The sequence below is a fragment of the Tachypleus tridentatus genome, chromosome 10 (assembly GCF_004210375.1).
Source record: "Tachypleus tridentatus isolate NWPU-2018 chromosome 10, ASM421037v1, whole genome shotgun sequence".
Classification (NCBI taxonomy): domain Eukaryota; kingdom Metazoa; phylum Arthropoda; class Merostomata; order Xiphosura; family Limulidae; genus Tachypleus; species Tachypleus tridentatus.
In genome coordinates, this window is record NC_134834.1 from 158,831,200 (window position 1) to 158,858,158 (window position 26,959).

Below are 26,959 nucleotides of genomic sequence, written 5' to 3' on the forward strand. Positions count from 1 at the left end.
AAGAATAAGAAGGACACTAAAAACTTATGGTTACTTCTTTTGATAAAGTTCAGGATTATTAAAGCGTTAACCAGAGAGCTTCCCTTTGATCACCCGTATCCATATTGTGTATATCTTCTAAACTACTAGCATGCCTATGATTTGGCCAAATTGATAATTATGCATGCAAATAACATAAATGCCTCTTCCTACTGAACACCAAATATAAGACTACGGATTTAATTGTTAATACAATACAAATAACAGATTTTTAAAACTTAAAACTCGCTCTATTTCAAAATTTACAGAAAAATTAAAAAAACAAAAGTTTATTGTTAAGCACAAAACTGTATAATGTTCTGAGTTGTTTCTACCTCAAGGAGCTAACTCCTAATTTTAACTTTATAGGCCTTCCAATTAAGATTTGAGCTATTCGAAATGAGGCGTTTGAAAGAGCAAAACAAACTATAATAACATTACATCATAACTTTGCTTTGTGATGCATTCACACTTTGCATGTAAAATGCTTTACACATATACACACAAAATAAAAAAGAAAAAAATTATTTCTGACTAAGTTCTGAGAGCCGTTGATAAGGTGTAAAAGTGTGTCTGAATCCAATGCATACAGCTGGTACAACGTGCTCTCCACTGCAACGTCTCGTGAGAGCTGAGACCGGGTTGCCATGAAAGTAATCATGCCTGCCTTAGCGATACATAATAAATACTAAATAAATGAAAACACTGATTTGGACGGGTAAGTACTTTTCATCACTAGAGGTTATCTTTGATACTTAAGATGGTAAGAAATACAAGTTCGTTTGTTTGATTTTCAATAACACGCAAAGCTACACGATGGTTATCTGCGCTGGTCGCCCCTAATTTAGCAATGTAAGAGTAGAGGAAAGACAGTCATCACCACCCACCGCCAAGTCTTGGGCTACTCTTTTACCAACGAATAGTGGGATTGACCATCACATTATAACGCTCCTACGGCTGAAAGGGCGAACATGTTTGGTGGGACAGGGATTCGAACCCGCGACCCGCAGATTAAGAGTTGAGCGTCCTAATCATCTAGTCATGCCGGGCCTGAAAGACAAGTTTATTACTGCGTTTATCACAGTATACTAAAAGTAACCTTTCAGATATAATACAGCGAAACGTTAGAAAAGTATTTGAACTGAGATATATATATGTAACAGTTTGTGACACCCTTTACAGGTACAGTGGTGGCCAAAAATACGTGTGTTGCAGAGTAACTAAGAAAACAGTAACAACTGTGTAGTTATTTTTGGTTATCTTTATACACACACTGGCTACAGTTTTTTAGATGTTATAATTATTAACATAAAACCACGTGTAAACTTAAGGTTCGGAAGATAAGAAACCAGTTGCTTCCACATTTTGCTAGTTATCATAATCCGTTTCGTGGACGTTTCCACAACAAAACTCGTAGAAACAATATTATATTCAACATTGTTTAGCTGGTGTAAGTTGTGTAAAAATGTGTTACAACGTCATTGTTGCAAATTGAATGGATGTTGTATATGTAATATGCAACAAGTTATAAAAGACTGAAATTACGGGAATACTGATACATACATATACTAGACACGATTGTTGTACTTATTACAGGAGAAAGAATGAAAATTTTGTATCTACCATTTAAGGGGGAAATTTTATAACAAAAATTTAATAACAAATCTCTCTTGTTAAATTACCTGGCTGTAATACAGTCCTTGTACAGAGTATCAAAGTCTTTACAGGGCAGTAGCTTACAACGGTTCACGCCGGGTTGGATGGCTCCCAGTCCTCGTAAGATCCTCACCTGTTCTACGTTACACACGATCGGGGTAATGTCCAACCGTTTCAGTTTGGTGTAGACAGTATGCAGCCCACCAACTAGGTGTTTTAGAAACAGTTCAAAGGCTTGTGGGAGACAAAGCAGATAGTCGTTATTTACCCTGAAAGCGGCCACTTTGGCTCCTCGGTAATCGATCAGGCGACACTCATGTACTGATTCGGCAGGTATCCCCGGCGGAGAACCCGTGTGTGTCGGGCGTTCCAAGAGACTCCCGCCGTACGCTGACAAGGCAGGTGGGGTACCACCGCGAGACAGTAACTGTGTGGTACACGGGACATTTAAAGACTCTAACCCTAGTTTGTGAGTGTGACGTGATTGTATCAGAGTTGTGTCGACCCGGCTAGATGAGCTGGTAGTATATGGACGCGTCGGAGATGAGGTCGCCTGGGACGTTATTAGACTTAGTGGTGACTCGTTTAGACTTCCTATTCCCGACTGTCCCTGATGGTTATCAACCGTGGATTCATGAGACCGTTGGCTGGGGGATTCCGAGCGGGGAGAGCTTGAGGAATGCCCCGAGCTAATGCAGCTTGATCGATTTCCTGCTCCATCCACGTCACTTTCATGATGTCCAAAATGTCCATTTGTCCGGCCAAGAGTCTCCAAAAGATCCTCAGGACTCTTAATACTAATGCAGTTAGAGGTAAGCATGTGTGAGGTAGATCCTCTGTCCAAAACAGTCGTTTCCATTTGGAATACGTACAGCGCGTTTTCTTCTAGAGACAACAGATATTCAACAACTGGCGATACGGATGTCTATTTGCGCACGCGGGGCACGCTCTGTTCCCTCTGAAGCGTTCCTCTCGAGTCGAGCGGCCTCAGTAGCCAGTGACTCGGTGAAACTACCACTCACACAATAAGCAACGAGGAAACGTCATAGCATCCAGCGAATGACAATCCGTGATAAACATAGATCTCCCAAGAGGGCCTCATTCCTATTATCGGCAGTGTTTTGAGACTCATCCTGGAGCTCGCTCCTTGGTGAAAGAACAATTGTATTTCACCATTGTTTTCCAGGGTTCACGCTTTATAGAGTGAGGCTAGCTAACATACACTCTGATCTGCAGTGAATAGCTTCCTATAATTTCAAATGCTGAGCAACCACATTTTAAGACTCTGCACTTCAGCTGTTACTGTACTCACATTTACTATAGATTGTAACCATACAAGCAGTCCAGAACATTTTTGTAGAAAATATATATCTGATTGACCCAGAGGCACCGTGCTCCTTATACAGAATACCCATGATACACATAACAGAAGAAAACAAGAAACAAAAAGTAATGGTCATTAAAATTTCTTTTGATAAAGTTCCAGGTCATAAAACCCAGGAGCAGCGCTCTCTCTATATTTTTCAAATACTAGCGGAACCCTCTGACTTTATTCTTGAAACACTCCAGATGTTCTTCGCTATCTAAGTTACCATGTGATAAAATAGAAAAAAGATCGGCCTAATACATTAGCTATGGTAATAGCAAGGTTTTAATGATATATTTCAATATGCTAATATAGTTGTGTTCCTCCCACCCCTGGAGGCTATTTTACTGTACTAAAACACGCAAGTTAAACGTAATTAGCTGGCATAAGTACCAGTTAGGTATGCAATCAAATCATCAAGTTTTTTTCCATGAAAGTCTCGGCAAAAAATAAATGCTCAATGAACATTTGCGAACTAGTTTTAGCTCTTAAATGTTCTAAGTGTCAAGTAAAGTTCTAAATATACAATGTAGAGTAATACAACTGTGTACATCTTGAGCCAGTTACAGATGAACAAAGGTAATAATGCAAAAACCTTCACATAAAAATTGAAACTTGTACTGTTTTAGAACTAGTTTCGGACAAACAAACGCAACAGTGCAGAAATCTCTACAAAGCCTGAGGTTTGTACAATAAACAGTTTTTAAACTACTTCCAGACACACAAACGCAACAGTGCAAAAATTTCTACAAAACTCGAGGCTTCTACAATAAACCGTTTCCAAGTTTGTCATGTACATTCATACAAGTTCTGGGAAAAGTCGCACACAAATCACTGTGTTTATTTCTACAGCAGTATGGTAATGTTGCCGGTTGATATAGACGTGTACGTACTTGAATTATGTGGATACTGCTCCGAAAAATGTTCGACGGCAAATGTTAATCTGAGGTGAGGCCTATCTTTTACAGACGAGAACTTCCGCCTTCAAACACATGACCACTTGTTAAATACTATTCCAGGATGTTTTAAACAAATACAATTTCATCTATTTTATTCAAAGATCTCCTTCTCCTCTCACTTAACAATAAACAACTGTTAAAATCAGTGGTGATGTACTTACGCCACTGGTCAAAATTAAAACGTGTTACGTTCAGAAAAAGACTATAAGAAAAGCAACTAGTCCTCACCATCTCTTGGGCTTCGCTTTTACCGATAAATAGTGGAATTCACAGTCACAGTATAAAGCCCTCACGTCTGAAAGGGCGAGTATGTTTGGTGGGACGGGGATTCGAACTCGCAACCCTTCAGATTGCGAATCGATTGCCTGTCCATGATATCAGAATTTTTGTACCAATTTTGTACTTCATAAACAACAAATTCTTTTTGTTTTCAAGAATTCTCTTAAAACTCAAAATAAAGAAGCAAAGTCCACTGGAGTATTCGATAATCTGATTTATTTTGAACGTGTTAGTTAACTATATTTTGTATTCTATACTACTCATTATATATATATAAATATACGTAATGATATAAAACATGTTTGAGTTATGTATTGCGTTATCAGATTTTTGGGAAACAGATAGCAAGTATATTTAAAATCAGTATAGATTAGTATCACTGACCACTTTTTCTGGACAGATGTCTTGGCACAGTTTGGATATTCTTGTTTGTTTGTTCCTCTGTCGAGTTTTGCTTTACATATCAGAACTAATATTGGTACAATACATTCTTTCCAAGTGTTATTCTTGAAAATGAAAAGCTTCTAATCACAAACTGGTCCAAGTCACATTGTCATTGTGCAATAAGTAGAGAATGGTTGTCAATCGATAAGGTCACAAAGTTCGATTGACCAAGCGATCTTCACATGCTCTCGGATATTTACTGGAACCAAAACTCATGATCAGTGACGTATTAAACTGCTATAAACCGTTCTATTACATTAACATATACATTTCACAAGGCCATTTCAACCATTTCTACGGTGAACAAATTGTCTTCTTGTCTGATAGTTACATAATTGTTCGAGGGCTATCTGCGCTAGCCGTCCCTAATTTTGCAGTGTAAGACTAGAGGGAAGGCAGATAGTCATCATCACCCACCGCCAACTCTTGGGCTACTCTTTTACCAACGAATAGTGGGATTGATCGTAACATTATAACGCCCCCACGGCTAAAAGAACGAGAATGTTTGGCGCGACGGGGATGCGAACCCGCGATCCTCGGATTACGCTTCGCACGCCTTAACCCACCTGGCCATGCCGGGCCTTAGGCATACATACATACAATGAACCTTATGCTATATACACACATATATGGACTGTTCCTTAATCAAATGTCAGCACGCTATTATTTTCACTTTACACACGGTGCCAAGGAACATATTTATAGACAAATAAACTTTTTTTTAACTTTAATTAAGCGCTTTTCAATATAGACTTTTAATGTCCTATTTTCCAAATATTATTCATTTTATACCTACATGATGTGATCTTACATTAATGTTAATTGTCATTATAACGTGATTCAAACAACTCTCTTATTTTATATTCAACAGTTTTATCATTTATAGTATAACTGTATACCGAAAATATAATAACTGTTTAACTTAAAAGTTTACAAAATAACAACACGTTTCCAAAAGTACGTAAATACCGACACAATTTGCTACTAAAAGTTTATAATTACCAATAGATGGAGCCACATTCGCAAATATATTGTTTCTCACGCACATACAAAGTTGTTATAAAGGGATACTAAAATATGAACAGTATTTGCTATGTTTTCTTCGGTTCTCTGTTACTCATTAGAATGGAAATACAATATAATATATTTTATGAGATAGAAAACCTTTAGATACATTCTTTATATAGGCTTGTTAGTAACGATGACATACCACAAATACACTAAACGCATATCAGATAAAAAGAACTATGATTATCACGTTTCTGATATAAATAACATTAACCGTGCAAATGATGCTCAGAAAGACTGTATCTACTACAAAATAGAATCAGTAACCAAACACAAACAAGCAGAAGTACATTTGCTGGAGGTGCACAATACGCACGTGCGTGTGGTTGAACCACATGGAAAACGTTCAGGTAAGTTGTTTGTAATTAAGCACAAAGCTACGCAATGGGCTATCTGTGTTCTACCCATTGTGGGTATTAAAACGCGGATTCTAACGTTGTTAACCCACAGACATACCGCTGCGCCACCGGGGGGCTGTTCAAACAAAATTAAAGTGACAGCAAAAACACAGAAGATTAATAAACAACCTTCGAAATTTAATAAGTAAACAACATTCTCTGTAATTGTGAAGAGTTCGGAGGAGATATGAGGGGTTTTGACTCCTAGAATCCTTTCTATAGAAAGTCAGCCTAGAAACTTCACGAATTTGTCTGTCGAACGTTTAGACGATGCGGAAAATTGTATAAAATACCCTGTATATATGTATATGATTCTTTAAACCTGATATATTACTGGTAATAAAAAACGAAGGAGTTAATTAATATTTTAGTGACATATAGGCATGTTTGCAAGTGCCAGTAAAGTAAAAAAAAAGGTACAAATGAGGTCAGTAAATATCAGCGAAGAAAAAAAGATTAAGAAACATAGTTTTTGCTGTAGAAATGAACCCTAGCACACAATATATCACCTACGCTGCCTACACTGGTGAGTTAAAATAAATCTCAGCTATTATACACGAACACGAACATGGTAAAAATCACGTGAATGATAACTAAATGGTGAGGAAATTTGCATGTCCAACTGAAGGTAAACAATCAGTTGCTTGAAAAACAGGATACGAGTCTAGCCCTAACGAAATTTTTCAACATTCTCGTCCTTCCAGAAATTCAATCAAATATCATAATTGTCAGCAGCTTTGAAAGCCTGTCGGTCACGCTTTCATTTCCTCAAACGACCAGGTCCAAGACCGACAATTTCCTCAGGTAACGTCGTTCATTTTCCTACATGACTGCTACAACGGTTTCTCTGGTGTTCAGATTGGTAGCACGAAATATGACGCTGTTTCCTGCTTTTGACAAACGGAAAACTTGGCAATTATTACTGAATGACACTTGATGGGTTGAATAAGAAAAGGCTGTCTCTATTACTGCTATCAGGACCATTTCACTAAAATGTAATTAATTATCTCAGAAAATGAACTAGATTAACAAAAAACAAAAAAAGGCTTCGTATGCTTCATTAAGTGTCCGAGATTACCGCCATCTATAGGTTGTGAAATATTAAAAGTAACAGTGCAAAAGTCGTACTTAGTTAAGCCTCTCTTAACTGAAAAGTTGATGAGCAGTTACGTGCATTAACACACTTTAAACAGTGAAAATTGTGACAACATTTTTCTTAAATAAACGTTTAAAGATACATGTATATATTACCGTAGTGACTGATGCACTTAGGTTCTTGAGACTTCTAAAGAGCTCGTTCTGATAAGCTGTTTATGTTCTTGTGTTGAATAGCGAGTTAATGGAACAGCGATGGTGATAAGAATTCTCTGGCCATCTGTTCGTGTTTGGTAAGCATCAGAACCTATAGAACAAGAACCATTCTTCAAACTTCTCCATATCTGAAGCAACAAAAGATACTTTACTGTAGAACAAACTACTCGAATTAGCGGGTTACCTGCATCACCTGGTACAAAATATCTCGATTATAGCGCTAAAATTTTAAGTATCAAGAATTTTAAAAACAACTTGGTTATTAGTCTTTCAACAATCTATCGCGCGACAGAATCTTCTGATGAAAGTTGTCAGTAAATGTATTATAAAAATAAGATGACGTGTGCATTGTTACTGTACGTTAAAGATGTATATTATTGAAGTTTCGTTCCGAAATGAATTTTATTAAATTGGCACACGTACTCTGTAAAGTACCCCTTTTCATATTACGAAACGGAAGATCCGGCATGGCCAGGTGGTTGAGGCGCTCGTTCGTAATCTGAGGTTCGCAGGTTGGAATCCCCGTCGCGCCAAACATGCTCGCCCTTTCAGCCGTGGGAGCGTTATAATGCTACGATCAATCCCACTATTCGTTGGTAAAAGAGTAGCCTAAGAGTTGACGGTGGATAGTGATGACTAGCTGCCTTCCCTCTAGTCTTACACTGCTAAATTAAGGACGGCTAGTGCAGATAACCCTCGTGTAGTTTTGCGTGAAATTAAAAACAAACAAACGAAACGGAAGCTCTGATTATACTGATCAAAAATGGGGACACAATTAGATTTATGAGTGAGAAACATACGCTGATGGAGATAAAACCTGAAGGTGATATCCACATTTTGCTTTTTACAATAAACTTGCATTACAAAAATAAACTTCCTTTTTCCCTTAAAGTGAATGTTATAACAACTGCATATAAATGAAAGTTAAATTAAAATTTCGTATATTTTATATTTCACTTACCCCTTCATATGCGCTTGGTTTGGTTTTTGAATTTCGCACAAAGCTACACGAGGGCTATTTCTACTAGCCGTCTCTAATTTAACAGTGAAAGACTAGAGGGAAACAGTTACTCGTCACTAACTTACCTCCAAACTTAGACTACTCTTTTACCAACGAATAGCGGGATTGACCGTCACATTATTTCGCCCTTTCAGCCGTGGTGTGAAGGGGGTTCGAACCAGCGACCCTCGGATTACGAGTCGAGTGTCTAACCACCTGGCCATTTCTACCAGATTCACTACGAAATATTTACCCTTTGCATTAAGTGTTTATTATACACAAACATCGTTATTTAGAAATATAATACTAACTAGATGAGGACAATTTAATTGGAATTGCCTCAAAGTTTTCATTCTAGCGTTTAAACAAAGCACGCTGAACAAAACATGCTAAAGACCACAGTCGTCCATCTTAACGTACGGAACACGCTGAATCAAGATTTCGTAAAATCGAAATTTCAATTTTTTTATCTTTCTGTAAGTTAACACGCCTGTAAAATCAAATTAAATATAGTTTTGTTTTGTTTTAAAATTTCGCACCAAGCTACACGTGGGCTATCTTCGCTAACAGTCGCTAATTTAGTAGTGAAATACCAGAGGGAAGGAAGCTAGTCATCACCACTCACCGCCAGCTTTTGGGCTATTCTTTTAGCAACGAATAGTAGAAATGAAAGTCACTTATAACGTCCCCACGGCTGAAAGGGCGAGCATTTTGGTGGGACAAGGATTCGAACCCGCAGCAAAATTATAACTGCGAGTATTGCGATTTATAAGTCAGATATTGTTGACAAGAATAGTTTGTCACACGAAAAAATAATCATTGTCTGAATCGGGATCTAGATCCTTGTCAGGATCGTGGAGAGTCAGACTCTATCAAAGTCCTCTTTGTTCTCCCTGTACTGTTATTGTTATTTATCACACTGCTATAATACACCATCGCGTCTGCTAAATGCTAGACGGTTTATAACTGATGATAGTGTAGTATGCATAGCATTTTGTATAGAAATATACTTTGTTTAGTTTGGTATTTACAGCCTTAGCATGACAAATAGTTTCATATATCGCAACACATGGGACCGGCATGGCCAGGTGGGTTAAGGCGTTCGACTCGTAATCTGAAGGTCGCGGGTTCGAATCCCCGTCGCACCAAACATGCTCGCTTTTTCAGTCGTGGGGCGTTATAATGTGAGGTCAATCCCACTATTCGTTGGTAAAAGAGTATCCCAAGAGTTGGCGGTGGGTGGTGATGACCAGCTGCCTTTCCTCCAGTCTTATTCTGCTAAATTAGGGACAGCTGGCGCAAATAGCTCTCGTATATCTTTGCGCGAAACTCAGAAACAAACATCGCGATACATCTATTTGAGTAATTCATAACACATAAATATCCTAATCAATAATTTTTATAAGAAATTAATGAAATGATGCTTATATTTAAAGTCTAGCAGCAGGTGATCTGTTTCTACACTTAAAGTATATTTTAACGGAGGAGGGATACTTAGGTATAATTTTATCATGTATGATGTAGTGCGATAGAGAACTGAGAAATTTCTTCTGGTTTAGATTTTTCTTAAAGCAGTTATTTAAAGTATGTTACAGTTTATTGTATATTTATGTACTTGTGTCAAATGAGATGACGAATTTGTTTGTTTGTTTTTGAATTTCATGTAAAGCTACGAGGGCTGTCTGTGTTAGTTATTCCTAATTTTGACACGATAGTCAACATTACCTAATCTCTTTTACAACGAATAGTGGGACTGACCGTAACATTTTAACACTTCCTCGGCTGAAAGGTTTGTTTTATTTTGAGCTTCGTCCTTAATTTAGGCAGCTAGTCAACACCGCCCGCCCAGGGGCTAATAAGTTTTGTGACCCCTACATCCTATATAATTTTACATAGAATAAAATTATCAACGGGCCCCATTAAAACCACTGGCCCTGGAGCTGAGCCCCTACCTAAATACGCCAACTCTTGGGCTACACTCTTACCATCGAACCTCAGATTGTAAGCCAAGTGCTCTAACCACCAGGTCACGGTAGCCCTGGAATGACAGGAAGTTCTTTCAAGAACAGTATTTTCAATAAATTGCTTATATCCGTCGAAAAGCTTTAAAAAAACACATAAGACTAAAGAAGTTAATTTTACGTTGATCCTCTGGAGTTAAACTTACGGAAACATTTTGAAATTATACTGAAATATCTTAAGTCAGTTAAAAATAAACAATTGTGACAAAGTTAAATTTAAGGTTCTTTTTTTTTCCTCTCTCTTTCTATTCGAATTAGAAAAAAAAAAGAATTATTCGATTGGTTTGTTTGATTTGTTTTTAATTTTGCGCAAAGCTATTCGAGTGCTACCTGTGATATCCGTCCCTAATTTAGCAGCGTAAAGCTAGAGAGAAAGCAGCTAGTCATCACCACCCACCGCCAACTCTTGAGCTACTCTTTTACCAACAAACAGTGGGATTGACCGTCACATTATACAGCCCCCACGTCTGAAAGGGGTACACATTTGGTGTGACGGAGAATCGAATCCGCGACCCTCAGGTTACGAGTCGCGTGCCTTAACCACGTGGCCGTGCCGGGCCGGAATTATTCGAATCTCCAACGGTATATTATGTTGTAATACTGGTCAATTGATCCATCAGCCCATTCATCTATTTTATTCCGTCTGTTTGTCTAACTCTCCATCTGTTTATCCGCCCATTAGTCCATTCATGTTGTTCCTTTAAGAAGCCTTCTATTTATCTGTATGATCCTCTAATATTACCACTTACTTGTCTGTTATTCCAACACTCGGCCCAACTCATTGCCTGTGTAATCTTCCTTCAATTCATCATATGCCTAACCGTGACGAGTTAATTCTCAGTATAAAAACGCTATCCTGGTAAACAAAAATCACACAAACAGAGTTCTTATAGAACTGCTACGGCGACACAAGGAACCCACGCTATTTCCGTGACGAATGGCATTCCGTAAACCACTTAATCCCACGACACGAAGCTAAGAAACGGTCATCCGATCTTCTGTTGTAACACTAATAGCGCGTGCTTACTCCGGTTTTACGAGCCTAATGTAAACCAACGTCGCGAGTTACTCCCGGTGACTGTTAGTGGACTAAATGGAAGACAGGCAACAGTCGGGAGAATTAGAGGACATATTGTAAAACGTCTACTATTGTGGCAATAAAACTGCAAGGGACGATACACTGCAGAAAGGAACTGGTCGTTTCGCTCGTGCTATTATGGTTTTAACTCTTGATCATCACAAAAGCCTAAGTGAATGGAAGTTATCGATTTGGTGACTATTTTCGATACTACATCATCTATCACATGTAATGAAATAAGTCGAAAATGCCACACTGGAAAGATCCAAGTTAGTTCCTTCCTAGGAGAACTATTTTGTATGCCTAGAAAAAAACATAAATAAGGAAATGCTTTCTAACATTGGTGTTTGATGTAGCATACTGTGTTTAATTTTTTTTTTCTCATTGACCACTTCACGAAGACTCATTCTCAGAGAGGACTGCCTCGGAAGGAGATTCCAAAAAGACAAAAGCAGCCCTGAAATGAATAAGAATTAAGTTCCTGGAATTTTCTAACAAAATATATATTTTCTTTAACTGTGATGCTGGAAACTCGATCTATATTGTAAAGGACTACCTACTCAATACCCACCTATCCCAAAGGATCTGCAGAACACGGACTTAGAACCATGGGTCTGATATGAGGAACAGATCTCAGCTCTGAATATGTTGAATTTCTGTAATATTTTTTTTTTCTGTAGCCTTCTTACTGATACTCCCACCGTTGACCTCTGACCATCGCTCGCCTGTCGTGTAAATTGCGTTATATTCTACTGAACCTGGAAGGTAAAGCAGGTTAAGATGTTATGTGCTGATGAAAATAAACTGTTGTGTTAACTGGCAGTCGAGTCCTCCTGTAATAACAAAGCATTGTGATCAAAAGTCTAAACTAACAATAATGTAACCAGTTGAAATCCCTTATTGCGCTACAGCTACATCATGATGTCCCCAACGAAGTCTACGTAATTAAGACATACTAAGAAAATGATTTTTTTTCTGTTGCTTTTACTAATCTAAAAGATACACAATGGACGATCTAGGCTTTGCCTATTTCGGGTATCGAAACTTGACTTTAGTATTTAACCCCCCCCAACCTCACTACTGAGCCAGCCACCGGGGGAAGAGCAAAACTCCGCGTCTAGAAACGTTGTTCTTGTCTTAATCATACATGTATTTCTTTTACATCAACTTAACCTCAACTACGTCAAACAGGTTAATAGTAACTGTGTGCGTGCAGGAAAACAAGCAGAATAAAACATAAAATAAAAGCAGCATCTTAAATTTCGATGGAACAATTGTCATCAATTTATAGAGCAACAGATGTCAGTACCATAAAATCTATATAAATAAATGTATATGTGTTTTTATGAATCTCTTCCCTATACGTTTCTACATTTCTTGATCAATCAGCACTAAACACAGTGATAGAGTATTATCTGAAGAAGATGGAAGGTGGGGTGGACTCCTCATCTTATTTTGGAGTAACTACCAGTGTTATGCTATCCCTCATCAGAATGAACATTGTAACCACTACTGTTAAAATTATTGAAAACAGTAAATCTTTTTCTTTAGTATTGTTACCTTTAGATATTTTTATTGCGCTTTTACTGTTTATTGTGTTAAGAAAAAACAGAAACATAATTTCTTATCCTTTCTTACAAACGAGTTTTTAGTTCCCACATCCAATCGACGGGCACTGCAGCTAGTTTTCCACATACATCAATCTGGTTTGTATTGTAAAGACCTGAGAATAAATGTTGTTGGAGAAAACACCATTTTTCATGTTTGCTTACACAGGATATTTTGTTTGCTTGTTCACCTAAATGACACATCATACACACAGTAGACTAAACGATAGTTACACTTAATTCTGATATGCAAATCAATGGTTGTAATGCATCCACAGCTGATAGCTCAACGTCTTGAACTAGATAATTTGGGATTCCATATTCGATATCTTAATTGTTATGCCAAGCTTGGTTTTACCTACAGGAATAGAATAGTGTTTTATAGTTTAGATTTTTAATGCAATATTTGTCAGCTTGGACTACAACTTATGAAACACACCATGTCAGAGAGTCCAATATTCAGGCATAGTCATTACTAATTTATAATGTTGATCAGAAGGAGTCTAACCAGTCAACACTGCCAGCTGCCCATGTGGTTAATCTTAACCAAATAGCAGCGTTGACTTGTAAAAAGAAGAAATCAATATAAACAAATAAATATGTAAGAATAGGATAACGGAACAGTTGTAATTTTGTGCAAGTAATGGGCTTAATAGTGCAATTGCAATAAATCTTCACTGGCTTGTAAAAAGGTGTACATACCACAACAACTGTTATTATGACAAATGGTTTATGTGAATAGTGTTTCGACTACATTCAGTGAGCCGAGCATAAGTTACGAACAACGAATAAACTATAGGGGAGTTGTGTTTCACCCCTTATCAGTGGGTTTCGCCATATTGTGCTCAACAAGTGAATTTGACCAAAGAAAGCTCTACGTACTTAACATAGGTGTTCTTAGTGTATGGTGTAAATAAGAAGGGTTACAAAAGGAAATTATTTTATTCTGCATTTCTAAGATAAATATATACAAATATCACAAGAACTTTCATTATAAGTTCAATATAAGCTCCAAGATGTGTTTTACTAAATCAAAGAAATAAAAGACGTATTTCAGTTGTTCTCCAATATACCACAAACCTGTTCATTAATAAAGCTACGTCTCCTACACAAAAATACTCGAAATATTGTATGTCAGCCACCTGATAATATATTGACTACTCAAATATCATTGTACATTAGGATATAAAATTACAAAAACTTTAAAGCCGTGTTAAGGACCGTTCTGGAATCAAGATTAGTTTCCGGTTTCGCTCATGCCGCTTATATTCCCATTAATTGCGATTTGTACTCGTATCACTTGTCTTTTGCATTTTATTTATAGTTTAAACTCCCATCCTTTGTCTTCTGTCTCTGTAGCTTACACTTTCACTAGATGTTTTCTGTTCTCTGCAGTGTATACTCCCATCAATTAGTTTCTGCAGTTTATACCATCACTAGTCTTATACAAAAAACACACTTTGTTTTGAAACATTTTATTCGCCTTTAAAAATCTTCGCTAAACTAGCGTTTCCTGGTTATTGTAAACAACTTCCTGCGATTCACTTATTTCCTATTCTGCCTAGAGAGTTTTTATAATCACTGTAAAATAAATTGACTCTCGAGAGTAACCATGCCACCACTAACTCAACAGCCAATCAGTATTTTTCTTTCTTAAAAATTTAATTGGTTGGTTTTACTTTCTTTATAAGCACAACAATCCTGGGTAAAATGTGTGAAAAACACGTACATTCACAGAATACGTTCTCCATCGATTCATTACTGTGTCTAGACAGCAACATCTGGTGACTTAAAAGAAAAACAAAGGAAATGCTTCTGAATATTTCGTATTTAAAACCCTTAATAGATTAACACAAGTATGGAACACCATTCGGTATTTAAGGTTATGCGGAATATGCAAATTTATCTAGGTGTATTAGCAGTTTGCATAGTCTGTTAAACGATAACAGAAAACTCTAACAGAACAGCAGGGAAAAAGAGAGTAAATAAACATTTTACTGAGCTGGAATTCGTATCCATTTTGTATAGGTTACGCAAGCAACAGTAAAAGTAAAAAGTAACATTTACACACACCTACTAATTTCAACAGTTGAGAAACTGAAATTTCCTTTCGCAAGAAGTAAGCTGCTATCGTCCGAGCCGTCTTAGGTCAAATTTTCTATCCCGGATAGGGGGAAAACCTTGAACGTGACTATTATATATCTCGGCTGTATTTCCGCATCTGACGTCTGCACAGGAATGATTTGTTCTCCAGCTTTGGCTTGAAATATGATAAACAACCTGTTATATTTACTACGTCTATTTCTTTACGATGAAATGATGCACCATCGACGTCACCGAAAGTACTGCTCAAGCTCTATACTAATAGGAAATGATCGAAACTCAATCCGATATATTGTAACCTCGAGCAGTCTATAATTGTTCAGTGTCTTTTATAGCACTGTTTCACAAGTCAGTTGTGTCTTAGTGTACAAGTTTGGAACCATATGGTAATTAATTTGATATATTTGTTAACTTCACAGATCTGTGATGGTCCACAGTAATTCCTGTAGGTTAATCTGAAAACAATATTCATTTTTTTGCACCACGTACAGATCTTTCACATGAAAATCGGGTCACTTTCTGTTATATTTAAAGTGTTGACAATCACTGACTATAGATTTCTCTTAACCAATCGCGACGTGAGAGTCTTGTCGATCTTCTAGAACACAAACATAATAAAGAATGTTCATTATGGTAAACGAAACGATAATTTGAAATAAGTAAATTTCTTTCTTCCCGATTTGTAAACAATTATTATGTGGTAGAAATATATATATATTTTCGAAATCTGCGTAGCTGAATTAGGGAAAATCTGCTATTGAAACCAAAACAACTTTTATGAAGTTTAAATTCAAATGCTCAGCCGCGGGGGCGTTATGATGTGACGGTTAATCCCACTATTTGTTGGTAAAAGAGTAGCCCAAGAGTTGGCCGTGGGTGGTGATTTCTAGCTGCCTTCCCTTCAGTCTTACACTGCTAAATTAGGGACGGCTAGCGCAGATAGCCCTCGAGTAGCTTTGCGTGAAATTCAAAACAAACCAAACCAAATTTACATGCCCTTGTTATTATTGATGGAATATTATTCTTGCTTTCAGTTGAACATTTGTTCGTATTTTGTGCCATAATTTAAAGTGGATACAAAATGACACGTAGCTTAGGTTACCGAATATATATTTTTTTAGATTACTTTAACACGCTACGAGTTCTGAACAAAAAGAATAGCTGTATTATTTCGTTTGCCTCAATCGAGAAGTTTATGATGGTAAATGGATAATTACTTTCATGATGTTGTTATTTTGTGCATGGTTTGGTTTGTTTTGAATTTCGCGCAAAGCTAAAGAGAGCTATCTGCGCTAGCCGTCCCTAACTTAGCAGTGTAAGACTGGAGGGAAGGCAGCTAGTCATCACCACCCACCGCCAACTCTTGGGCTACTCTTTTACCAACGAATAGTAGGATTGAATGTCACATTATAACGCCCCCACGGCTGAAAGGACGAGCATGTTTGGTGTGACAGGGATTCGAACCCGAGACCCTCTGTGATTACGAGTCGAGTGCCTTAACCACCTGGTCATGCCAAGCCATTTTGTGCGTGAGTTGGTACTCTTCACTGATAAGAAAAAAAATATCTGACAAACCTCTTCTTCTTGAGTACTGGTCTAAGTGTTCGGCTAAATAATCAGTTGGCTTATGTCAGGCGTAAAGTAAGTTATTTCATACAATCTAATATCATTTCTTAATGGCACTAATCTTGGTTTAAAATAGGAGTCGCTCAAGTACACTGTACGATTAATTAAAAGTATACCGACCCGAAATCCACTCAGTGCAATTAAGGTATCGTACTAACAATTTACAGGATTAACAGAACAATATACGACAACAAATAGTTTACGGAAATGTTTTATATATTTTTAATTTCTTTCATACCTGTGCTGCGGTGTTAGACAAAGCATTGTAGAAACTCACAATCTATAAACGCTATACCAGCTAAAATATTTCGTTATAATACTGTTAATCGATTTATTGTTATTTCATTATTCTGTGAAAGCTGTTAAAAACAATACTGATATTTTATCTGATGCTACACGATATTTTCCTCATTGTTCAATTGAAGTTATAAGTATTTATAAATGTATTCTACGGCAAGCTGAACGAATGTAACGAGACGTTTAACATCTCGCCTACACATTATCGGTGAACAATACAGTTATATCTTTATAACAAGGGGCGCGCTTAATATCTTTGTACTTCAGTAATCAATAATGACCGGCAGATACGTATATAGCTGTAATTACAGTGAAATTAAAGTGTTCTCAAACATTTGAACTTATGAATTATGGTACACCTACTTAACTTAGTTATAATGTTGAATTAATTTTTTAATGTTATTATTATATAACAATACAGTTATATCTTTATAACAAGGGGCGCGCTTAATATCTTTGTACTTCAGTAATCAATAATGACCGGCAGATACGTATATAGCTGAAATTAAAGTGTTCTCAAACATTTGAACTTATGATTTATGGTACATCTACTTAACTTAGTTATAATGTTGAATTAATTTTTTAAAGTTATTATTATGTTGTAGACGTAATTCCTACATTGGATTTAGGGTTAACCTTTATCTTCTGTTAGGGCAGTTAGGCAAACTATGGCGAGATTTGTTGGGATTTCGACCGAAAATTTTGCTAATACTGTGGGTACCCCAACGGTTAATCAATGCATTCTAATGATTAGGGATTTCAATTTTTCTTAAATATTGACTAACGGCATAATTTATTCCCAGTAATTTACTATAACACATATCAAAATATTTACTGAGGTGAAAGGTACTGTTTATTCTGACTTACGTAGTTTACTTTGGGCCATACGTTATTAACAAAGTATACATTCGATGCAAGTTTTTACTTGTTATACAACATGGATGCAATCGAAAAGATAATTATATACACGCAAATACTGTTGGTACAGTAAAAGCTTTGTAACAGTATCTGCTGACCCGTATAATGCCGCATAACTAAAATTCCGGTTATGAAAATGATTCCCTTATTTTACAGGAGGCCTGGCATGGCCTAGCGCGTTAAGGCGTGCGCTTCGCAATCCGAGGGTGGCGGGTTCGCGCCCGAGTCGCGCCAAACATGCTCGCCCTCCCAGCCGTGGGGGCGTTATAATGTGACGGTCAATCCCACTATTCGTTGGTAAAAGAGTAGCCCAAGAGTTAGCGGTGGGTGGTGATGACTAGCTGCCTTCCCTCTAGTCTTACACTGCTAAATTAGGGACGGCTAGCACAGATAGCCCTCGAGTAGCTTTGTGCGAAATTCCAAAACAAACAATATTTTACATAAAATGCTTTGGCATCTTGTTATTGTTCTAAAGCACAGTATTTCTACATCATTCACACCAATAACAGGTCTAAACAATAACAAATATTATACAAAACCGTAAACTATATAAAAAACATTTATACGTAGAGTACTGTAAACAAAGTAATAGAGTACATTGTATTGTGTACTTATTCACTTAAATATTAACGTGGTCACCTAAACACTAACAGAAGGCACATTCACCTAATCGATAGATTAGGATTCAGAGGGCAGTAGTGTTCTGTCAACTGCATGCTTCATACCAAAGTCATCTGTATTCGGAGACGTTGAACCTTAAGGTTACTATTGCTTTCCAAATGCGAAGGTGCCGGCTGACAAAACTTTTATTGTATATAGAACTATTTGTTGTAGGGTTTTGAATATTGACTAAACTTCGCTTGTTTTTTTAAAAAATTAGATACGTAAATTGTTTGCTTGTTTTTGAATTTCGCGCAAAGCTACACGAGGATATATGCGCTAGCTGCCCCTAATTTAGCAGTGTAAAGCTAGAGGGAAGGCAGCTAGTTATCACCACCAACCTTTGGGCTACTCTTTTACCAACGAATAGTGGGATTGACCGTAACATTATAACACCACCACGGCTGAACGGGCGAGCATGTTTGGTGTGACGGGGATTCGATCCTGCGACCCTCGGATTATGAGTCGAGCGAGATACGTAAAAAACATAATCAAGAGTAACAAGCATTACACAGCACCTTTATATTGAACCCGTCTTATAGTTTTAACCCTTTCGGCACGGTTGACGACCACAGTCGACTTGAAGGCTCAGCGCGACAGGCAACCTTCCTTTATTCCTATTATTCTTATGTATTGAATTCAACATACATAGTACTGGGTACAATTACTGAATATTTCAGGGAATTTTGTTGAGTTATTGCCGAGATATCATGCTTTTAGTACTGATACCGTAATTAGTTGAAGTATCAAACATATATTCTCAGCCCCGAAACGGTTAATGTTTTATATGAAATCACTATTACAATGTTGTAATGTTTTTTTCGAAACCATTATTGTAAAACAAAAATGGCGTCCCATTTTTAGACATGTAACAGAATCTAATAATTATTTACATTAAATCTGTAATGCTGCTGAAAGGTATAGTATGTTTCAGCTGATCAGAGAAGGAAAGTAGAAACATGTTAGATAAAGTAAACAACACCCACGCTTGTCTCAGATGAAACTGAGCGTTTCGAGTAAATCACTGCTATAAAACAGCAACAAGTTACGAATATATTAGAAAGTTTAACACTGCGGGTCGCTAGTTCGAATCCCCGTCCAAACATCTGTTTTAAGGTCATTTATTGGTTTAGAAGTCTCACCAAACATGCTCGTCGGATGTTATAAAGTGACTGTCAACCCAATCGTTGGTGTGTGTGTGTTTTCTTATAGCAAAGCCACATCGGGAGATCTGCTGAATCCACCAACTAATCATTGGTAAAATAGTCGAAGAGTTGACGGTTGGTGGTGATGGATAAGTACATTCTCTCTAGTTTTCATTGCAAAATTAGGGACGGCTAGCGTAAATGGGCCTCGTGTAGCTCAGCGCAAATTTCCAATAAATCATCCTATAAACTAAAACTATTAACAAAATATAGGTTTCTCATGTTTTCCAAACAATGGTTGTCAATTTATCAGTATTTTGTAATAGGTTTTGGTTACTGCTACAGTGAAAAACTATAATTTTCTCAAAGTCCTTTCTGTTGCATTTCTTTATGCAACACGTGTTGTTAAACTTGGTAGCAGAAACTTTATACGTCATTTCGTAGACGGCGCCTCTCTCAAAATATAGGCTTCAATAGGTTTTACACGTTCAGTGGGAGGTCTGTAATTAGACTCGAATCACATAACTCCAACATGTTTTGTAAACAGTATGACCAAGTTTCCATCTATCTTTTCTCCCACAACCGCCGCCCAAGAGGCCTCTTGTTTAATACAACATCTTGCCAATCGGGATAAGCTCCAAAATGGATTCATTGAAAGTGAAAAATTATCATTCGTAGCAGTACATCACAAAAGCTGTGACTACGACGTTAGACCCTTTGTGGATCTGTTCTTAAGGTCCTTTATTAGTTTGGGTTAGTGGATCTGTTAAGGTCATTTATTAGCTTGGGATAGTGAATCTGTTTTTGAAGTCGTTTATAAGCTTGGGATAGTGGATCTGTTCTTAAGGTTGTTTATAAGCTTGGGATAGTGGATCTGTTCTTAAGGTTGTTTATTAATTTGGGATAGTGTATCTGTTCTTAAGGTCGTTTATTAGTTTGGGATAGTGGAACTATTCTTAAGGTCGTTTATTAGTTTGGGATAGTAGATCTGTTCTTAAGGTCTTTATTAGTTTAAGATAGTGGACCTGTTCTTAAGATCATTTATTGGTTTGAGACAGTGGTTCCAACGGCTTTTTCACTGGGGGAAAAAAAGTTAAAGATTAGATTTCCATGAAATTTTATAATTTGATCGTGTTAAGACTAAGTGAAGTGTTGTTTTATCATATTGTAGAACTAGAGCAGGGGTTCCCAACCGGTGGGTCGCGACCCCTTGGGGGGTCGCGAAGCCTTGGCAGGGGAGTCATGTTCTCAGTTGCTTGTCTTCGTGAGATACATTTATTCAGGTGACATCAAAGACGAATTCCTATTCTGCAGTGCACTTGAAACCACAACAAAAGCTGATGATGTCATGGAAAAAGTTTCAACTTTTTTTCAAGACGAAGATCTTCAATGGGAAAACGTGTGTGGGGTTTGTACGGATGGGGCACCGGCTATGCTGGGATCGAAATCAGGATTCCAGTCGAAAGTGAAGAAGCTAGCACCTCAAGCAAAGGGCATCCACTGCATGATTCACCGATATGCTCTCGCCAGTAAGACTCTCCCTGCCTCTCTGCAGGAAGTGCTTGAATCTGTAATCAAAATTGTAAATTATGTGAAGACTCAAGCACTCAACACTCGCCTATTCAAAGAACTATGCAAAGACATGAATGCTGACCACGAAGTCCTTCTCTTCTACACAGCAGTACGTTGGTTGTCGAAAGGAAACGTTATTAATCGTGTCTTTGAAATGAAAGATGAAATAAAGCTATTCCTGGAGACTCAAGAAAGGAAAGATCTTGTAGCTCACTTCGAAGATGAAGCATGGAATAAAAGGGTTGCGTACCTAGCCGACATTTTTGACCAGCTGAACAAGCTCAATTTGAAGCTGCAAGGAAGGGAAACACATGTTCTCCTTTTCAAGATAGTCTTCGGCCTTTGTTTCCAAACTGCAGAACTGGCGTCGGAAAACCAATCTTGGAAACATCGCTATGTTTGAAAAACTTTGTGGAGTGACGGATGAGTCTCAGATCCAACTGGATCAGTTCCTCAAGGATGAGATTACCGAGCATCTTCAGTCTCTAGAAAAGGAAGTCGAGCGTTACTTCCCTGAGCTATCACAGGAACAGTAGGCCCTGGTAAGGAACCCATTTTGTACTGAACTTGATGTATCCAGCATCCCAGATGATATTCAAGATGAATTTCTGGATCTAAGGAACGACTCTTCAGCTCGTGATCTCTTCAAGGTGAAATCCGTGACTCAGTTCTGGTGCGCTATGTATCAGTCATACTCCAAAGTCAGCATGATAGCTTTACGTGTCCTTGTTCCATTTGCTTCTACCTACTTGAGTGAGGCAGGATTTTCCACTCTTGTCAATATAAAAACAAATAATAGGAACAGATTGGATGTTGGAAATGACATGAGACTGGCTCTAACAAACGCTCAGCCACGAATTTCAAAGCTTGCTGCTGAAATGCAACATCAGGCATCTCACTAGCTGGGTTGGATAGCTGTTCAAACCTATGTTAATATTATTTTAAGAAATATATGTTCTTTTTGTGAATTCAGGTTGGACCAATGTGATTTAATTTGTTAATAAATAATTACAGAATTTTTAAATATTTTTTATAGATGTTTCTTTCCCTCTCCTTCACAGAAAATAAAAGAAAAATTAAGCTGCTGCTAGTAAGCCCTAAGTAGGGGGTCACATGGGTTTCAAACTTTTAGGTAAGGGGTCGCGAGTGCCAAAAGGTTGGGAACCCCTGAACTAGAGGGTCCTCTGTGGAGGGCAAACCCCAACTACGGAGCGTTGATCGCATTCGGCTCTCAAAACTACGAGTGTCTGGTACGTCCGTCGTTACCAACGGACAGAGATTTTTGGCAGACCAATGAGGAATAACGTTCTACATATATGCATCAAGTTTAATCAAAATCCGATAATTTTTGATTGAGTTATAGAGCAACAATAATATCAAAATTCGGTCCCAATGTTAATGGATAGTTTATTGTTGTATTTTTAATTTTCGTGTACATAATCAACTATTTAAATGTAAACCATTAATAAGCCTGACAAGTAATTGATTAGCAAATTCCACAAACGGCTGAATTTACTGAAATTATTTTTCATTCTTTTTCTCAGTTGTGTAAGATTTCTTATTCACATGTGTACAAAGAAAACAAGAAAATAATATAGTTCCAATCATAATTTGTTAAACACTAGAAAGCATCATGAATATAGATTAATTTATAATTTAGAAACACTCTTCACTAATTCTTTCAGAAGGATCAAGATGTAATGAATCAAACTAAATATGATTTGTACACGTTAAAAAATTTGACTAATTAATATAGGGCATTAATGACATTTACAGAAATATCTTTTAAACACTTAAGTTGTATATCAGAAGAATGCATTTTTGCTTTAATATTGAGCATTGTCACTAGGTTAATTCCTATGACAAAGAATTATTCATGGTTTCACCAGTTACAAACAGCAGATACAACTAGCACCAAAAACAGATTTCTTAAAAAATATATATATAAAACACATTACTGTAAGCTGTGTCCCATTAAGTAAATATACAAAAAAAGACTATGTAAACAAATATAAATGATTTCATACTCAAATATAACAGCAAATATAAAGACCCTTATTGATGTAACTTCACAGACCTGCCATTTTAGCCATGATAAACAATAATATTTCATTCAAATACTCATAAAGTGCACTAAAACAGCAGAGATTATCTATTATCCTACATACTATATCAATGAAAAAGGTCCTAGCGAAATAGTTATTTTAAATTTAGATATACTTAGTAACACAAATTGGTTTACACCTTATTACCAAGTACATAATTTTTTTATATAAATATATAACTACATTGTAGTTTATTTTGAAGTTTTGTTTTACACATTTGTTTAGATTTATCTATTACATAAGTTTATATTTTTATTTTGAGCAAAGAGACATTTCTATGCCTTGATAAAAAAAGTTTTCTGCATGATTTATTATAAAGTGTAGTATTTAATTTATTTAATTACATCTTGCATATTACTAGTTTTTATTAAACAAATCTGTTTGAAACCAATACTTATTTTTCTGATACATACACATATGAGACAAAAGAGACTATACAGTTATTTCATTTACAACAGTTTAATTTCTAGTAACTACTTTGAAACAAATAATAATTAAATTGGTTTTGGTTGTCTTTGTAATGTTTTCTTTAGTACCAACAACATAAAACCAAATACACCACAAACTGTACTAACCATAAAAAACTAACTGCAAAGAAATTATTACCCTACCCTGCATACACATAATTTATCATAATCAGGCTAAAAGTACATTTCAGTAATATGTATATCAATAAAAGGACACTGCCTGTTGACTGTGAAATTCAGGATTCTATTCAAGTTTTAATAGAACTTCTTAATCAAATTCTCGAAACATTGACCTTGTTTCATATGACAGTTATTGCAGAAATATCTTTCTGCCTCTATCACATCAGGAACTGTTAAAATATACTATCAGACATAATTGAATTTTGATGAAACTGAACAAAGGCTAGTTTCCTTTTATTTTACCTCAGCTCAGTACTACACAGCCAAGCAATATGATATTGCAAAACAAGACTATCATTAGAAACCTTTTGCTATGTTTTAACACTACATTGCTTCCACCAAGAAAACTTTTAGATGGCAGAAAGAACTTTACAGTAACAATGCTTAGATGTTTTTTGAAGTAACATTTTTATCACAATTCATGGAAAAACAGAGAAGAATGACTCTGTCTTAAAGTCAATTTTCAGTTTAAAAGTTCAGTTAATATCAAGCAGTAATTTTACCAATGTCAAATAATATTAAAAAACAAAAACATTTTATTAAGTAAGTGTTCTGAAAGTTGCTTATGGTACACACAGTTTATTAAGTTCACATTCATTGCTATACAGTTGCTGGAATACAGAATGTTAAATTATTTATAATAAACAAAATAAATTTAGATTATTATATAATGGTAGTTAGGGAGCAATTGATATAAAAATAAAAACACAATTAAGCTGAAAACTTTTCCATTTCAATACATTTTTTTAAAATAAACAATAAAGACATGTCTGTTTCAAATATCTGCATGTCAGATTACTCTTGGATGCCTTAAGGAATTTTGTTTTTCCACAAAAAACAACAGGAATTTCAGATAAAACTTTTAGTTAAAAAATAAATATATTTTCTTATTTTTTATAATGCATGACATGATTTTAATTAAGTTAAGGACAACAGAAAATTCCATTTGATTCATTAACACTGTATGTCTAAGAGATATTCTTATGAAACAAGTAACTTTCCTCCAAAAATCTAAATTCTTGTCTTGATGTCTAAAAAAATATGTCGGATAAGGTCAGATCAATTATATCTATTGATTAGTGTGTAGATTATGAAATGTTTCAAGCCAGACAGACTTGCAGAAAGTTGAATATTCAGTGACAAAAAAATCACATATAAGTGCCAACTTTCTCATTTTTACAAATATGCCAATAGCAAATATTGATCATGCCCATATATTTGCATATAAAACAAAAGTAAAAATAAGGAAATTTCTCACTAAAAAATGCAAAACAAACACTGATTGACAAGTTTTCCTCAATCTTTTTTTCATATGAATGTCCAGATCGGAGTAGGTCCATTTAACAATTACTGTTTTAAGTGTGTGTGTATAATTATGGTCTTCTGGTGCTGTAGTCAACCCTGCAAAATCTGCTTGTACAAGTTTTATATTTTTCTCCTAGGATCTGGTGGTTACTAAGAACACATGAAAATACTGAATTATGGATATTAATCATTCTTTTGCCTTCAGGACAAATTAGTTTTTCTGACATTTTGTTAGCAGCACTTCAGTTTAGGTTAATCTTTTAGTTAGTTTTGCTTCAAAACAAAAAATTACAAACACCTGAAAGTCAGTAGTATAGGTTAACATAAGTTTTGCACACTCAACTCTATAGCCAGGACCTTTTTAACTAAGGAGATGGACTTTAGAATTGAGGTCTTAAATCATGCTTTCTAAGAGATCTTATGTTTATCAACACAGTTTTTACTTTTCTGAATAGGATCCCATAAAAATATTATTTATTTTATGCTAACACAAATCCAAAAACAACAAATAAATGGCAAAAAACAAAATAGCAACAAATTTCTTTGATAGAGCCAAGAATAATTTTAGAAGGGTGAGGTCCTTATAGGAGGTTTAAACTAATTTTACTTTTCAGATACAAAAGAAGTGTAATATAGACAAAGGACCATAACATATGTTCAAAGAATTTGAAGAAGTTGTGCAATATATTGTTAACAATGAGATTTAAAAAAAATTCAATGATTTAAATAGATGTAGTGTCAAAAATATATAACATTCTCTATGTTTTACACTTGTAGGAACAGTGTTTTCAATGGCATAAAAAGCACAATATAGGTCACTGTTTAAATTAAGTACCATATAAACTTTCTCATATTCTATAGTGATTTGTCAACAAGTCTTTGTTCCTTTGACAAAATCACTAGATAACATGTTTTTGTTTCTTTCTAGATTATTTAGATTCAATAGGTCTAAAATGTTATGCAACCTTAAATCAACATTATTTATGCTTTTGTTCATGTTCTTTGACATAATCTGGATGACATGAAAATAAAGCAGTAGATTTCTTAAATAATGATTGCTAACCCTTGTTTGTGTACACTCTTTCTTCAGACCTATAATTACTGTTTTACCACTACTACAAATTTTAAATGAATTAACCCTATTTTATGAAACTCTCTTGACTTGCTAACTCCTGTGAAATATCTACTCAGTTTAAACTGTTCAGCAACTATGATTTTAACATATGGAGAATGTGTCCCAGTAATTTAAGACACACAAGTCCAATGAGGTCATCATAATGTACAATCTACTTTTACTACTTGACTAAACATATAAAGAAATTTTCATACCCTTTCATATGATGGACAAAATTCTTTGGTCATCACAGCTATAAAAA

General features: G+C 36.0%; 1 protein-coding gene across 4 annotated transcripts in view; it reads right to left on the reverse strand.

Annotated features, from left to right (window-relative positions):
- LOC143230753 (dachshund homolog 1-like) overlaps nt 1–26,959 on the reverse strand; it is a 117,125-nt gene that overhangs the window by 73,994 nt on the left and 16,172 nt on the right. Inside the window, exon 1 of one of the 4 annotated variants that reach the window (XM_076464862.1) lies at nt 1,701–2,930. The exons of 2 other annotated variants lie outside the window; for them this stretch is intronic. In XM_076464862.1, the coding sequence (XP_076320977.1) occupies nt 1,701–2,533 (833 nt within the window). In that variant the 5' untranslated portion in view covers nt 2,534–2,930. Of the gene's footprint in view, nt 1–1,700; nt 2,931–26,959 lie in introns of those variants that run through there. One more of the 4 variants, XM_076464863.1, reaches the window with a different exon arrangement.